Source organism: Ipomoea nil, unplaced genomic scaffold, assembly GCF_001879475.1.
Source record: "Ipomoea nil cultivar Tokyo-kokei standard unplaced genomic scaffold, Asagao_1.1 scaffold2922, whole genome shotgun sequence".
Classification (NCBI taxonomy): domain Eukaryota; kingdom Viridiplantae; phylum Streptophyta; class Magnoliopsida; order Solanales; family Convolvulaceae; genus Ipomoea; species Ipomoea nil.
The window spans coordinates 1574957-1587988 of record NW_017619350.1 but is presented as its reverse complement, the minus strand read 5'-3'; the positions used below and the strand labels follow the sequence as shown (position 1 = coordinate 1587988).

At 37.2% G+C, this 13032-nt stretch overlaps 3 protein-coding genes across 6 annotated transcripts; all 3 read left to right on the top strand.

The window, feature by feature from the left end:
* Window positions 1–2: 2 nt before the first annotated feature.
* Window positions 3–12381, top strand: LOC109161290 (proline iminopeptidase). Of its 4 annotated transcripts, none has more exons than XR_002050894.1 (12): window positions 5–242; window positions 535–728; window positions 1397–1495; window positions 1567–1677; window positions 1754–1816; window positions 1961–2054; window positions 2447–2544; window positions 2733–2834; window positions 2934–3047; window positions 3198–3272; window positions 3483–3778; window positions 12371–12381. XR_002050894.1 is itself a non-coding variant. In XM_019309621.1 (11 exons), the coding sequence occupies exons 1-11, from the start codon at window positions 101–103 to the stop codon at window positions 3390–3392; spliced, it is 1182 nt and encodes a 393-aa protein (XP_019165166.1). In that variant the 5' UTR covers window positions 3–100; the 3' UTR covers window positions 3393–3454. The 4 variants fall into 4 exon arrangements, 2 of the variants coding, with proteins under 2 accessions (XP_019165166.1, XP_019165165.1); XR_002050895.1 differs by lacking the exon at window positions 5–242 and adding an exon at window positions 318–462; XM_019309621.1 differs by lacking the exons at window positions 3483–3778; window positions 12371–12381 and adding an exon at window positions 3324–3454 and having other exon boundaries at window positions 3–242; window positions 3198–3293.
* Window positions 5902–8641, top strand: LOC109161287 (squalene monooxygenase-like). Its single transcript, XM_019309616.1, has 7 exons — window positions 5902–6264; window positions 6434–6545; window positions 6647–6821; window positions 6895–7063; window positions 7356–7850; window positions 7946–8224; window positions 8313–8641. The coding sequence occupies exons 1-7, from the start codon at window positions 6031–6033 to the stop codon at window positions 8421–8423; spliced, it is 1575 nt and encodes a 524-aa protein (XP_019165161.1). The 5' UTR covers window positions 5902–6030; the 3' UTR covers window positions 8424–8641.
* On the top strand, window positions 9109–11981 carry LOC109161284. The gene is made up of 2 exons (XM_019309608.1): window positions 9109–9257; window positions 10086–11981. The coding sequence occupies exon 2, from the start codon at window positions 10192–10194 to the stop codon at window positions 11941–11943; it is 1752 nt and encodes a 583-aa protein (XP_019165153.1). The 5' UTR covers window positions 9109–9257; window positions 10086–10191; the 3' UTR covers window positions 11944–11981.
* Window positions 12382–13032: the final 651 nt, after the last annotated feature.

Genomic DNA, 13032 nt, shown 5'->3' with positions numbered 1-13032 from the left:
GAGGGGGATTCTCTTATCTAGGAAAATCCGAAAATAGTGTAATCATAGTAAAAATGTTGGCATAATCAATGAGCGTAAACCCGGGTCATGAACCGAACAAATGAAGATAGGAACGGCTTTTCATTCAAAGATCCTTCTTCACTTTCACTCGCCGCTTGCTACACCGCCGCGAAAGAATTCTCCGCTCCCATTTCATCAACCAATCTTCTCCTTCCACCACACAAATTTTAACCTACGCGCAGGTCTTTATCTTACTCTCTTTGAATTCATTCTCATTAGTTCGTACACAACTGATACAATATTTTATTCCATCGTTGTCGATCACTAGAAGGGTAAAATTCATCAACTTCTACAAAATTGTACAGTAAAAACTGAAGAAAAGATTTGGTTTTTAAAAGAAAGTTTGCTTCTTTTTTTGTTCGGTGCCTATAAGAATACTTGTTAGAAGGGGAAGGTCAACGGGTTAGTTTTTGTACTTCATATATATATATTTTATTGGTTGAAATAATTATTGGTTTTGTTGTAAGTTTGTAGGAAGACGGAATTTAGTGTTGCGTTCTCAGAATCTGGATTTCAAGGTTGAGGAGGAACTAATGGATTTGAAGAAAGATTCTTTGGAATTAAATAGGAATCTTTACTCGGCAATAGAGCCATATAGTACGGGTTTCTTGAAGGTTTCTGATCTTCACACCATATACTGGGAGCAGTCTGGTAATCCCAGCGGGCATGTGAGCTTCCTTGTTCCCCTTCCAATGTACTATGTTTATGATTAGTGTGAATTAACTTGTATCATGATGTTTAATGAGGTTTCTGAGATCATCATGATTTTAATCTTTGAAAGAAAATATTGACCATCCATGTGGATAAGCATCAGAGCATTCTATTCAGTTACACTTTTTTGCTTTACTTCATCAGAAACATAGCCGCCTTAGATAGCTGTAGTTTAGCAGAAGACATTCTCTTTGAAATCATGGTTGGCCTCTTTGCGCTAATGCATAATGCAATAAAGCTATAGGGGTGTTTGGTAAATAGCTGTTAGCTGATTAGGTAACATTACCTGATTGTAGAAAGATGTTTGCTAAATTAGCTGTTAGCTGTTAGCTGATAGCTTATTACATGCAAAATGACTTTCTCAAAAAAGCTGTTTTGAATTTTAGCATTTTGGAGTAATAAATTGTTACAAAAAGCTAATTAATCAAACACTTATATTGGTTGTTTGACCAAGTCAAATAGCTAATAGTGGTCAAATAAGCCAAAATTGGCTGATAAGCTAACTATGTTACCAAACAGGGCCATAATCCTATACCGTTATCTGTTTTAGGTGATTTGCTAGTTATGCTATATATATTGACAAATCAGTATTGCAATTGGTCTGAAGATGTTTTCTGCTTTACAGCCTGTTGTTTTTCTCCATGGAGGTCCAGGAGGTGGAACTTCTCCAAGTAACCGAAGATTCTTTGATCCTGAGTTCTACCGGATCATTCTATTTGATCAGGTAATAATGCGAGTGCTTTGTTAAAGGAGGAATTTTTGTGCTCATTTCATGTCTGTATGGTCTTCTTCCAGAGAGGTGCGGGTAAAAGTACCCCCCACGCTTGCTTGGAGGAGAATACTACGTGGGACCTTGTTGCGGATATTGAAAAACTAAGAGAGCACTTGGAAATCCCAGAATGGCAGGTAGAAATTGTTTATCGTATAGATTTAGTTCAATAGATGCTCCTTCACAACTATTCACAATTATAATTTTTTCCAGGTCTTTGGTGGATCTTGGGGTAGCACACTTGCTCTTGCGTATAGCCAATCACATCCTGACAAGGTTAACTACTTTTCTATCATGTTCAGACTTCTCTGGTATAAGCTTTGATAAATGAATCCAAAACATTATTATAGATTAAATTGTTAATAAGGTATATGAATCAATTGGAAATTTATCCTTGGCCTTTTATGCACTTCGTTTAAGGTTACTGGCTTGGTCCTCAGAGGGATATTTTTGTTGAGGAAGAAAGAAATCGATTGGTTTTATGAGGGTGGTGCTGCTGCAATATTTCCTGATGGTATGGTTTTTAACATAAGATTTATATATATATATTTGTGGTCAGACTATGAGGTGTCCTGAGCAGGCCCGAACTGTAGGAGGCACCTTTAAGGCTTTAGGCTGTACCATACTCAGACTAATTCCCCCGGGCCGGCCCAATTAAGGGGCAAAGTGCTGGCCAGATTGGTTTTTCCATATGGGAGGGAGTTCGAACTCCCGACCTCTTTTAAGGGACAAGAGTGCACGGTCACTCACGCCAACCAAGCTGGTTACATCAGATTTATATTTAGCAACCTTTTAAAGCAATAATTGCGGTGGAAGGGTTGCTAGGGGAACCAAAATTGTAGTTATGAGGCTTAATAACCCCCGACCCGTCTACCGCTCCCAACACTCCATTGTTGTTTGCTGCAGCATGGGAACCTTTCAGAGATTTGATTCCAGAAAATGAACGAAATTGCCTAGTTGAGGCATACCACAAGAGATTAAATTCCGATGATCCCGAAACACAAGTAAGATGAATTTTATGCTTCATGGCACACACACATGCCTTGTTTCAATCTTTCATGACCTATTATACTTGCAGAACCCATTAATCCAGTGCCTTTTTCTTGTGCATGATTAATTTTATACAGCTCTAAATCTTTAACAAACATTTTCACTTTTTAAAAACAATTTTCTGAAGTTCTGAGTTTTTTAGAATGCAGCAGCTAAGGCATGGACCAAATGGGAAATGATGACAGCTCATCTTCTCCCTAATGAAGAAAACGTAAAGAGAGGAGATGATGACAGCTTTTCGCTGGTGAGAACTTTGACGAGCAGTTAATTTGGTAACCTTATGGAATTTTAAATGTAAATGTTCCTTGAAAATTGTCGATTTATGCCTATTATGCTCCCCCAGGCATTTGCAAGGATCGAGAACCACTACTTTATCAACAAGGGATTCTTCCCTTCGGATTCTTTCCTGCTAGACAATCTTGAAAAGATAAAGCACATCAAAACCATTATTGTTCAGGTGCGTGATGCCATCTGCTAGTAACTATTTCTCCTTTATACCCATTCAGAATGGAAAACTGTGCTAGTAAACATGTTTTCTGTTTTCTATTCTCCAATGAAAAAACTTTCAGTTAGTAAACGTGCCCTAGATGTTTGTTTTATTTTGCAGGGTAGATATGATGTTTGCTGTCCCATGATGTCAGCTTGGGATCTTCATAAGGCTTGGCCCGAGGCTGAACTCACAGTAAGATTACTGAATCTTTTTTTTTTTTTTAAATCTGGTTTACGAGGCCAATACCAAGAAATGGGGAATTCATCACTTATTTCCATCTCTCCGCTCTTTCTCACTCGATTAGTTTTCTAGCTGTTCTTGTTTCTTGTATACTACATACACGCCCGATCTCTTGTGTTGAAATATTGCTCAGCTCTGTTTCCGTTTTGTGTTCCATATCAGGTTGTTCGTGATGCGGGGCATTCTGCAAATGAACCCGGAATAGCAGCAGAGCTTGTGGCTGCAAATGAAAAGCTGAAAAACATTCTGAAAGGTATAGCTTGAATCCACCAAATTACAGCTGACCTGGAGCCTCAGATGATATTGCAGATTATTCTCAGTCCATGCTCTGAAGATCAAAGGGAACTTTAGTTTTTATTTGTTCTTGATGATTCTCTCTTAAAAGATTGAGATTGCATGAAGAATATTATAAATAGTATCCCTTTAGGCTAAAATCATGAATCTGTTTTTGGCTCTCAGTTTGTTTGGAGTTTGAACTGACAACATTATGAGCTGCCCTCTTCATTTCCCAGAGATTTATAATAAAAAAATAAAAATAAAAACTTTTTGGCAATATCAAGACCAAACTTTTATTTTCACATAATGAAATAATTGCATTTGTGGATTGTGAAGTGTGAAGTGACCAGTTTTTGCCAATCCCATTCAACCCACTTTTTAAAAAGGAAAATCAAAGAAAAAGGAGTGGGAACTATGGAAGTATAGAGTGATCCATTCCCTTTTCTCTCCACTTCCCAGTATGATGGGGTAAGAGTATAGGCATAGAGAATTAAATCCTCCCTTTTCTAGATTATTACCTACACACCTTTACTTCTTCGAGAGAGTTCGAATTCATGTACATGTAGTAACGTTATTGAAAAAGTTGTCTTTAAATTGAATTTGATAGACTTAGTTGTATGACCATCGCAGAGACTCAACTGTACCATTAACATTTATTGGTTATACCAATATTACTAATCCTTATTAAAATATATAAAGTTTGAACACATCAGTATATTTAAACTCGTATTAAAAATAAGAAAATTTATAACTAGTTGGATTTATAAAAACTTTTCAACTTGCTTGTTGCCATCAAATCAGCATGTTACACACACCTTTGATAGTATTTAACATATCAGCTCGCATAAACTTAGCTTACTGATTTAGTAACCAGTATTTTAGACTTAGAAAAAGAGACTAAGGTTCGAACCTCATCGAGAATCATGCTCAATCAACAAGTCATCTCTTTAGCCGTATTTTTATTTTATTTTTTGTTTTATTAGTGAGTAAATAACTACTTCAAAGTTCAAAGTCCATGCTTGTTGAATCATGAACATATAAGTGATTACTTAACCGCAACATTTGGAAGACTTCAAGATTATGCAAGTCAAGGTCGCGCACCACAAGACAATATTTTTATTGTAATATTGCAATCCGGCCAATCCATACCAAAAACACCACCCCAAAAAATTTAAAAATAAAAAATAAAACCAACAACGATCGACAACAATTCCCACAGATTGTTAAAGACCAAACCATTGACATGTTGCCTGAGTAGATAAATTTTGGATTATGTTTACTAACAGTTGCATGTTGAAGTGTTCAAATCGTGTGATTAATTATTTAATGCATATAAAAATGTTTTAATGGCTGTCCAATTTTGATTTATGCGTGGACAATATATAGCATTATAAATCCTGATCCATTTTGGTCAGATCCTTAATGATGTAGAGTTCACAAGCACTAACTGTTGACTTGGCTCTACCAACCCACATGGCTTTCCATTTCTTTCATACTACAGGTACTGTGTTTGGTAAATAATTATTAACTAATTGAGTTAGTGAGTTTTATAGCATTTGTTGATTATAGAAAAATATTTAATAAATTAAGTTGTTAACTGATAGTTTATTACATGCAAAAATGATCGACTTTCTCAAAAAGTTGATCGGATCGAAAAAGTTGTTTTGAGCATCTTTTTGAATTTTAACATTTTGAAGTAATAATAAGCTGTTACAGAAAACTAACAATATTGATTGTTTAACCAAGTCAAATAACTAATAGTGATCAAATAAATCAAAATTAATTGATAAGTTAATTACGTTATCAGGTCATAAACTGAAACAAAAAGAAAAAGAAAAAAAAGAAGAAATTCATGCACCAGTACCAAGATTCATGTTTTTAACTTGTCTGTTTGCACTAATTAAGATTCCAAGACCTTTGACAGTAATTTTGGCATTATATATTCCAGTGTTATTTCTCCAAACAATTTCAGGCACAATTCTGACTTGACCAATGGGTTATTAGGGTGACTTGAAAAAAACCGTAGTTACTATTTGAGAATTTGTACTGAGTAAATTTTATTTTGTGAAGTTATTTAGTAAATGATCATAAAGATCTGTCTAATTTGTCTATAACTGATCGACTCAAATTAAGAAGACGTTCACATAGCACACTCAGATTCAAAGTCAAATTTTAACTTTGTAGTTAGACTAATTTGGCTGGGATTACCCCGGGCCAAGTGGTTGATGAATGCTATAATGCTATTCCTTGGACTATATCCATCATTTCATGTAACTAATATGTCCTTTTCCCATTTGGTTTCCTTATAAAAGCTGCCATCGTTTCTGGTCCGGACAGCAAACCATTATTGTATCACTTCAACACTTCCCAAAAGCATTCTTCAGAGGGGAGAGAGATCAGAGAGATTTCATTTTCTTTTCTTGAATATATTGAGATGGTAATGATGATGATTGGTGGGTATGTTTTGGGCTGTTTGATTGCTTCCTTCCTTGGGTTTGTCTTCCTTTTCAACCTCAGAAGACAGGTTGTCAAGAAAAGCAAAGCTTCTGGCATTAAGACGACGCCGGTGAACAGCCGTCGCCGGACGGTGGAAGACGACGAGAGTACCGATATCATCATTGTCGGCGCCGGCGTTGCCGGTGCTGCTCTTGCTTACACGCTTGGCAAGGTATATATATATATATTATTTCTCACCTGCCCATTCATGCATAATAGTAATGCATGACAGCATGAAATGCAGATCAGAGTTCAGAGATACCAAAAAGATTCAAACTTTTTGCTTATAAACTAAGATTACTTGAATTCTGTATTGATTAGTTAATTTGTTTTGAACCAAGGATGGACGTCGGGTTCATGTCATAGAAAGAGATCTGACACAACCAGATAGAATTGTTGGCGAACTTCTTCAACCTGGAGGGTATTTGAAACTAATTGAATTGGGGCTTGAAGGTATGGATGAAGATTCAATATTTTCTGCAAATTAAAATCCCAGTTTGAGAAATTTCTGTTTAGCAGCAATGTAAACTTATTGCTTTGTTTCTTGGGTTCAGATTGCTTGGGTACTATTGATGCCCAGAGGGTTTATGGATATGCACTTTTCAAGGATGGCAGAAGTACCAAGTTGTCTTATCCCTTAGAAAAATTCCAGTCTGATGTCACTGGAAGAAGTTTTCACCATGGGCGTTTCGTTCAGAGGATGAGGGAAAAAGCATCAACCCTTCCAAAGTAATCTTTTAATCTTCTTCTAATTTCTTTGAGAAATTCAAATGCTTGTTGATTTACTGTTTTTCTGGTTTAGTATAAGGTTAGAACAAGGAACTGTCATGCGTTTGGTTGAAGAAGATGGAACTGTCAAGGGAGTTCAATACAAGAACAAGGATGGGCAAGAATTGACTTCATATGCCCCTCTTACAATTGTTTGTGATGGCTGCTCCTCAAATCTGCGACGCTCTTTGTGTGATCCCAAAGTATGTGATGTCTTGTTACTAATACATGTCGAGTTCTTAGTACTTTTTTGGGTGACGAGAGAAACCCGCAGCTACAATCTGAGCCTTGTGAGAGACTGTAAACCAGTCAGATTGTTCATAGTTGACTGGCTCAATCCAAAAAGGCCAAAAGGCTGTTCTTGCTGGCAGTTGAACTTGTAATCTTGTGATTACTAAATCAATAGTCTGACCAACTTGACTGGTGTTGTCCCAGAATTCTTAGTACTTTGTGGTTATTAATGTGTTCAAGATCTAAAGATTGATGTTGTTGTAGGTGGATATTCCTTCTTGTTTTGTTGGCATGCTCCTGGAGAACTGCCAGCTTCCATTTGTGAACCATGGACATGTTATCCTTGCAGATCCTTCTCCAATCCTGTTCTACCCTATCAGCAGCACTGAAATCCGGTGTTTGGTTGATGTTCCAGGGCAAAAAGTCCCCTCTCTGGCCTCTGGAGAAATGGCAAATTATCTAAGAACAAAAGTGGCTCCTCAGATCCCTCCAGAGCTCCACGACGCTTTCATGGCAGCGATTGAAAAGGGAAACATCAGAACAATGATCAACAGAAGCATGCCTGCAAATCCCCAGCCCACTCCTGGGGCTCTTCTCATGGGAGATGCCTTCAACATGAGACATCCTTTGACTGGAGGGGGCATGACCGTTGCATTGTCAGATGTTGTTGTTCTTCGCGATCTTATTAGACCTCTGCAGGACTTAAACGACGGACCCACCTTATGCAAGTACCTCGAATCCTTTTACACCATTCGAAAGGTAAACGAATTGAATGGACTATCATCATCAACTAACCCGAGGCTTGGTTTCTGGTTTTTGGATAGATTTTATATATGATTCTTGCTTTTCTGCAGCCTGTTGCATCCACTATAAACACTCTAGCTGGTGCGTTATACAAAGTGTTCTGTGCTTCCCCTGATGAAGCTAGGCAAGAAATGAGAGAAGCATGCTTTGATTACCTAAGCCTTGGAGGGGTTTTCTCAAATGGACCTGTGTCTCTACTTTCTGGTCTGAACCCGAAGCCTCTGAGCTTGGTATTGCATTTCTTCGCGGTGGCAGTTTATGGCGTTGGGCGCCTGTTAATCCCCTTTCCTTCGCCTAACCGGCTGTGGTTAGGGACAAGACTCATCTCTGTGAGTACCCACCCCATATATATATGCCCTTCTCTCAACTTAACTTAAAAGCTGCAGTTTTTAAGCAATTTATGATTTTGGTTTTTAGGGTGCATCTGGGATCATCTTGCCAATCATAAGAGCAGAAGGAGTTAGACAAATGTTCTTTCCAGTTACAGTCCCAGCCTACCATAGAGCTCCTCCTGTTAATCTAGACTGATCATCAAGAATCAAGATCTTATGTCTTTCTTTCTTTTCTCCAGTTAAACTTGAAGTTTGGCTTGTTAATCCTGTTTTTCTTAGTACTTAATTGGTTAAAAAGGATTAACATTTCCTGTTGAGGAAACCAGAAGTGTATTATCAACCATTTTACTGTATTTAGTCATACATAATTTGACTAGTGCTTCAATTCAACTCTTAAATTTATTTTTGTGGTTAGGTGGAATTTGAATTAATCTCGTAGTTACGAGGATACCAAATGTTGTATGTAACAAAAAAGTATATATATCTAATAGGTGATTAATGAAGTAAAAAATGAAAAAATTAATCTCAAAGTACGACTTTGTTACAATGTAGTATCTGTCCATACTTTCTATTGAAGTACAAAGAGTCAATTCTCTCATTGGAGTTCGAACCCATAGTTTCTCAACCTATTAAAACACAAAGAGTCAATTCCCCCATGAAATTCAAACCTATGACCTCTAATTTGAAAGAATCACAGTATGAGACTTGACTACAAGATCTTTGACACATAAAATAAAAGTAAAATTATTCCGTACACACCTACAACCGATTTACTTTCACAGAAAAATATTACATTAAAAGTTATTATATTTGGGAAAAAAAATTAAAAACTATATTTGGACCGGCAGTCTCTAGTCTGGTATAGAACTACACAAGTAACAGAACCGACCCGGATTAAAATATTACGCTACCAAAAGACAATAATAGCCTCAGCATGATCCAATCTCTCTCCAGAATCCCCAAATCGAGTTCTCTCCTCCGTCTGCACTTCTCCGATCGCCCTAAGCTATTCTCGGACTCTAAGCTTAAGGTTAGTGCCCTGCAGAGTTTCTGGGAGTTTTTCTTTCTTTTTTTAACATTTAAAAACCGAAATTAATTGATTTTTTTTCTTATATTTATGTATCATTTTACTGTTTTCTGCTTTATCTCAATTCTTGCTTCATAAGATCATGCCTGTCTTTATCATTCGTGTATCTTCCATGGTGTGGAATGTGAATGCTGGAGAAGTAGAAGTGAAATGGGAAAGCAATTAGCAATTTGCTGTTTAGGGTTAAAAAAGTGAAAGGGAGTAAATTTGAAATTCTCTCATGTTGAACTGTTTTATTTGTACTCTGTGATGAGAAGAGAGAGCTATCTGGCTGCATAGAGTTATTGTTGGATAGCACAAACGAAAATTTTCTGCTTAGGAGAAATGCAGTTTTTGAGGTGGATATGGGTAGTATCATCTTCTTTCACGAAGTTGACATGGCTAAAGTTCATACCTTAGTTAAATATGATATAGTCATTAAAATCTGTATGAACAAAGGGATGATGCTTGTTCTTGTCCACATGTGTGAGTTCCTGTGTGTAAATGTCTTTTCAATTTTCACTGTCAAATTGCTTCGGCATATGGTTTCTAAGAAACCATGTGCTTATGTTTGTTTGTTTTTTTTTTTTTTGTTGAAAACTCTTGTGTTTGTTTGTTTGTTTGTTTGTTTGTTTGTGTGAGAATGCATCTACCTTGGTCTTCGCACTTCATAGCCCTGTACTGATGAATCACCTTTAATTCACGCACTGCAGTGCTCTTTTTGTAAAGATTCTTTTTCCTCTCATATTCCCCTTCCTAGCATCTCTTGAGAAATTATGCTAAATGTTTCAGGTTCAAGAAGGTCTTTTTTTTTTTTTTTTTTTTTAATATAAGCTGAGCCGCGGAGGGGTTGACCTTAAATGTCTCGGACTAGAGATCGCGAGTAGTGTATTATTTTATGGAAGATCAGAATTTTTTTGTTGGTCAAGAATTTCGTGATGTCAAAGCCTTCCGTAGTGCAATCAAAGAGGCTGCTATTGCACAACACTTTGAGCTTCGTATCATAAAAAGTGACCTTGTCCGTTACATTGCAAAATGCGCATCAGAAGGATGTCCATGGCGCATACGTGCAGTTAAGCTTCCAAATGCCCCTACGTTTGCAATACGAAGCCTTGAAGGAGCGCATAGCTGCGGAAAAAATGCACAAAACGGGCATCATCAGGCTTCCGTGGATTGGATTGTGAATTTTATAGAGGAACGACTTCGCCAGGATATAAATTACAAGCCAAAAGATATTTTGCATGATATCTATGAACGATATGGGATAACGATACCATATAAGCAAGCATGGCGAGCAAAGGAGCGTGGGCTGCAAGCTATATATGGTTCATCTGAAGAAGGATACTGTCTTCTACCAGCATACTGTGAGCAACTAAGAAAGGCCAACCCGGGAAGTGTTGCAGATGTATTTACTGCTGGTGCCGATAATCGCTTTCAACAGCTGTTTATCTCATTTAGTGCTTCTCTGTGTGGATTCCTTAATGGTTGTTTACCAATCATTGGACTTGGTGGATTCCTGCTTAAGAGTAAATACCTTGGCACCCTACTGTCAGCCACCTCTTTCGATGCTGAAGGTGGTTTGTTTCCACTTGCCTTTGGTGTTGTTGATGTGGAGAACGATGAAAGCTGGATGTGGTTCTTATCTCGGTTGCAGAAGGCATTAGAGATGAATAGTAGCCAGATACCTGAGTTTGTCTTTATATCTGATAGGCAGAAAGCCATCACAGATGCTGTGGAAAGAAAGTTCCCCAAATCTTCTCATGCAATTTGTATGCGGTACTTGAGTGAAAGCATTGCTAAAGAGTTCAAGAATTCCAGGCTTGTAAATCTCCTGTGGAAAGCTGCATATGCCACCACCACTAGTGGTTTTAAAGAAAAAATGGGAGAAATCGAGGAAGTTTCTTCAGATGCAGCAAAGTGGCTTCAGCAGTATCCTCCTTCGTGTTGGGCATTGATGCATTTTGAATCAACACGATATGGTCATTTCTCTTCCAACACTGAAGAGTTCAATCAATGGATTCACGAGGCCCAGGAGCTTCCCATAATTCAGGTGATCGAACGGATTCACAGTAAAATAATGGACGAGTTTGAGGCACGTCGTGCAAAGAGTAATGCATGGTTTTCCTTTCTTGCCCCATCCACCGAGAGGCGGGTTTTGGAGGCCATGGACTCCGCTTCCAAATATCAAGTACTAAGATCAGATGAAGTAGAATTTGAAGTCATATCAGGCGAACGATCAGACATTGTGAATATTGGCACCCATTCTTGTTCTTGTCGCGACTGGCAGCTGTATGGGATACCCTGTTCTCACGCCATCGCTGCCATCATCTCATGCGGAAAAGATGTATACGCCTTCACGCAGAAATACTTCACCACTGAAAGTTATCGCGCAACTTATGCAGGAGAGGTGCGCCCCATCCCTGATAAGATTGCTTGGAAGAAAGAAGGCGAGCTCACGATAAACGATGATGCCCGCATTGTCCGGCCTCCAAAATTTCGTCGGCCGCCTGGCCGGCCTGAAAAAAAGCGACTGTGTGTTGAGGATCTGAATCGAGAAAAGCACACTGTCCATTGTAGCCGGTGCAATCAAACGGGGCATTACAAGACAACCTGCAAAGCTGAGGCTGTGAAGAGTATTGAACAGTTTTAGATGTTTTAGTTCTGCAAAACTGCAACATATATAATACTGTATCATATCATTTTGTGAGGAGATCATACACTATTTAGGTGTTGTAAAATAGGGAAGCTTTTATGTGTATGTATGTATATATATATATATATATATATATATATATATATATAAAATAGCGTTTTGGAAACATAAATACTAAGAGGTGTCATTATACATTGAACATAAATACTGCTGCGGTCTAGATATTTTTTCCTCTTTTGTGTGATGCATATACATTGAGCATACATTTAAGCTGACTCAAATCTTTTTCATGGCATATAAATTTTTGAAAAATTGATACCTTCAGTTTTTTTTTTTTTTTTTTTTTTTTTTTTGCATACAGCATTCGATATTCCAAGCCCGAGAAGAGCCAACCCACAAGTGGAAAAAAATTAGCCAAATTTAGAAGACTTTTATATCAATCGTTATACCGTGAATTAAAATTCATGTGTAAGGAGGAATATAATTTATTATTATAAACCTCAATCTATGATGTAATTTGCACTTTTACATCGTTAAAGGGTTGTGTCGAGTGGCTAGAGATATACACATTAGAAAACTCCTAATCTAGATTTATTTCAAGTCATGATTCTTATATTGAGAAAAATATAATCATAAATTCTTAATAAATTGTCAAATTTAATCTCTAAAAATTATACTTCCGTTGCTAAAAAAAATTTAAAAATTAAATTAATTTAAATTATAAGTGATAACAATAAATAATGGGTAGACTTATATGTTGAGAGTTGGGACTAGGGCTTGGAGGGTCGAGTTTATGCCATCAAACTGTGGCACTGTGACTTATCCTGAATGAATGTGGTTAAATAGTTAATATTTATCTACTTATCACCAATCGATTTTAAGAACGATGAGATCTGACAACCAAATAACTAAAGAATGCTGTGATTAAGCGCGCAACGGTGAGATCTAACATTACACCATGGTTGACTAACAATATCGTCATTTATAAATTTTATTATAGGAAATCATGTTTTTTAAAAGAAAAATACTTCATGAGGCTTACTATGAAAGAGGAGTGACAATGAAAAAAAGGAGGAAAAAGTAAAA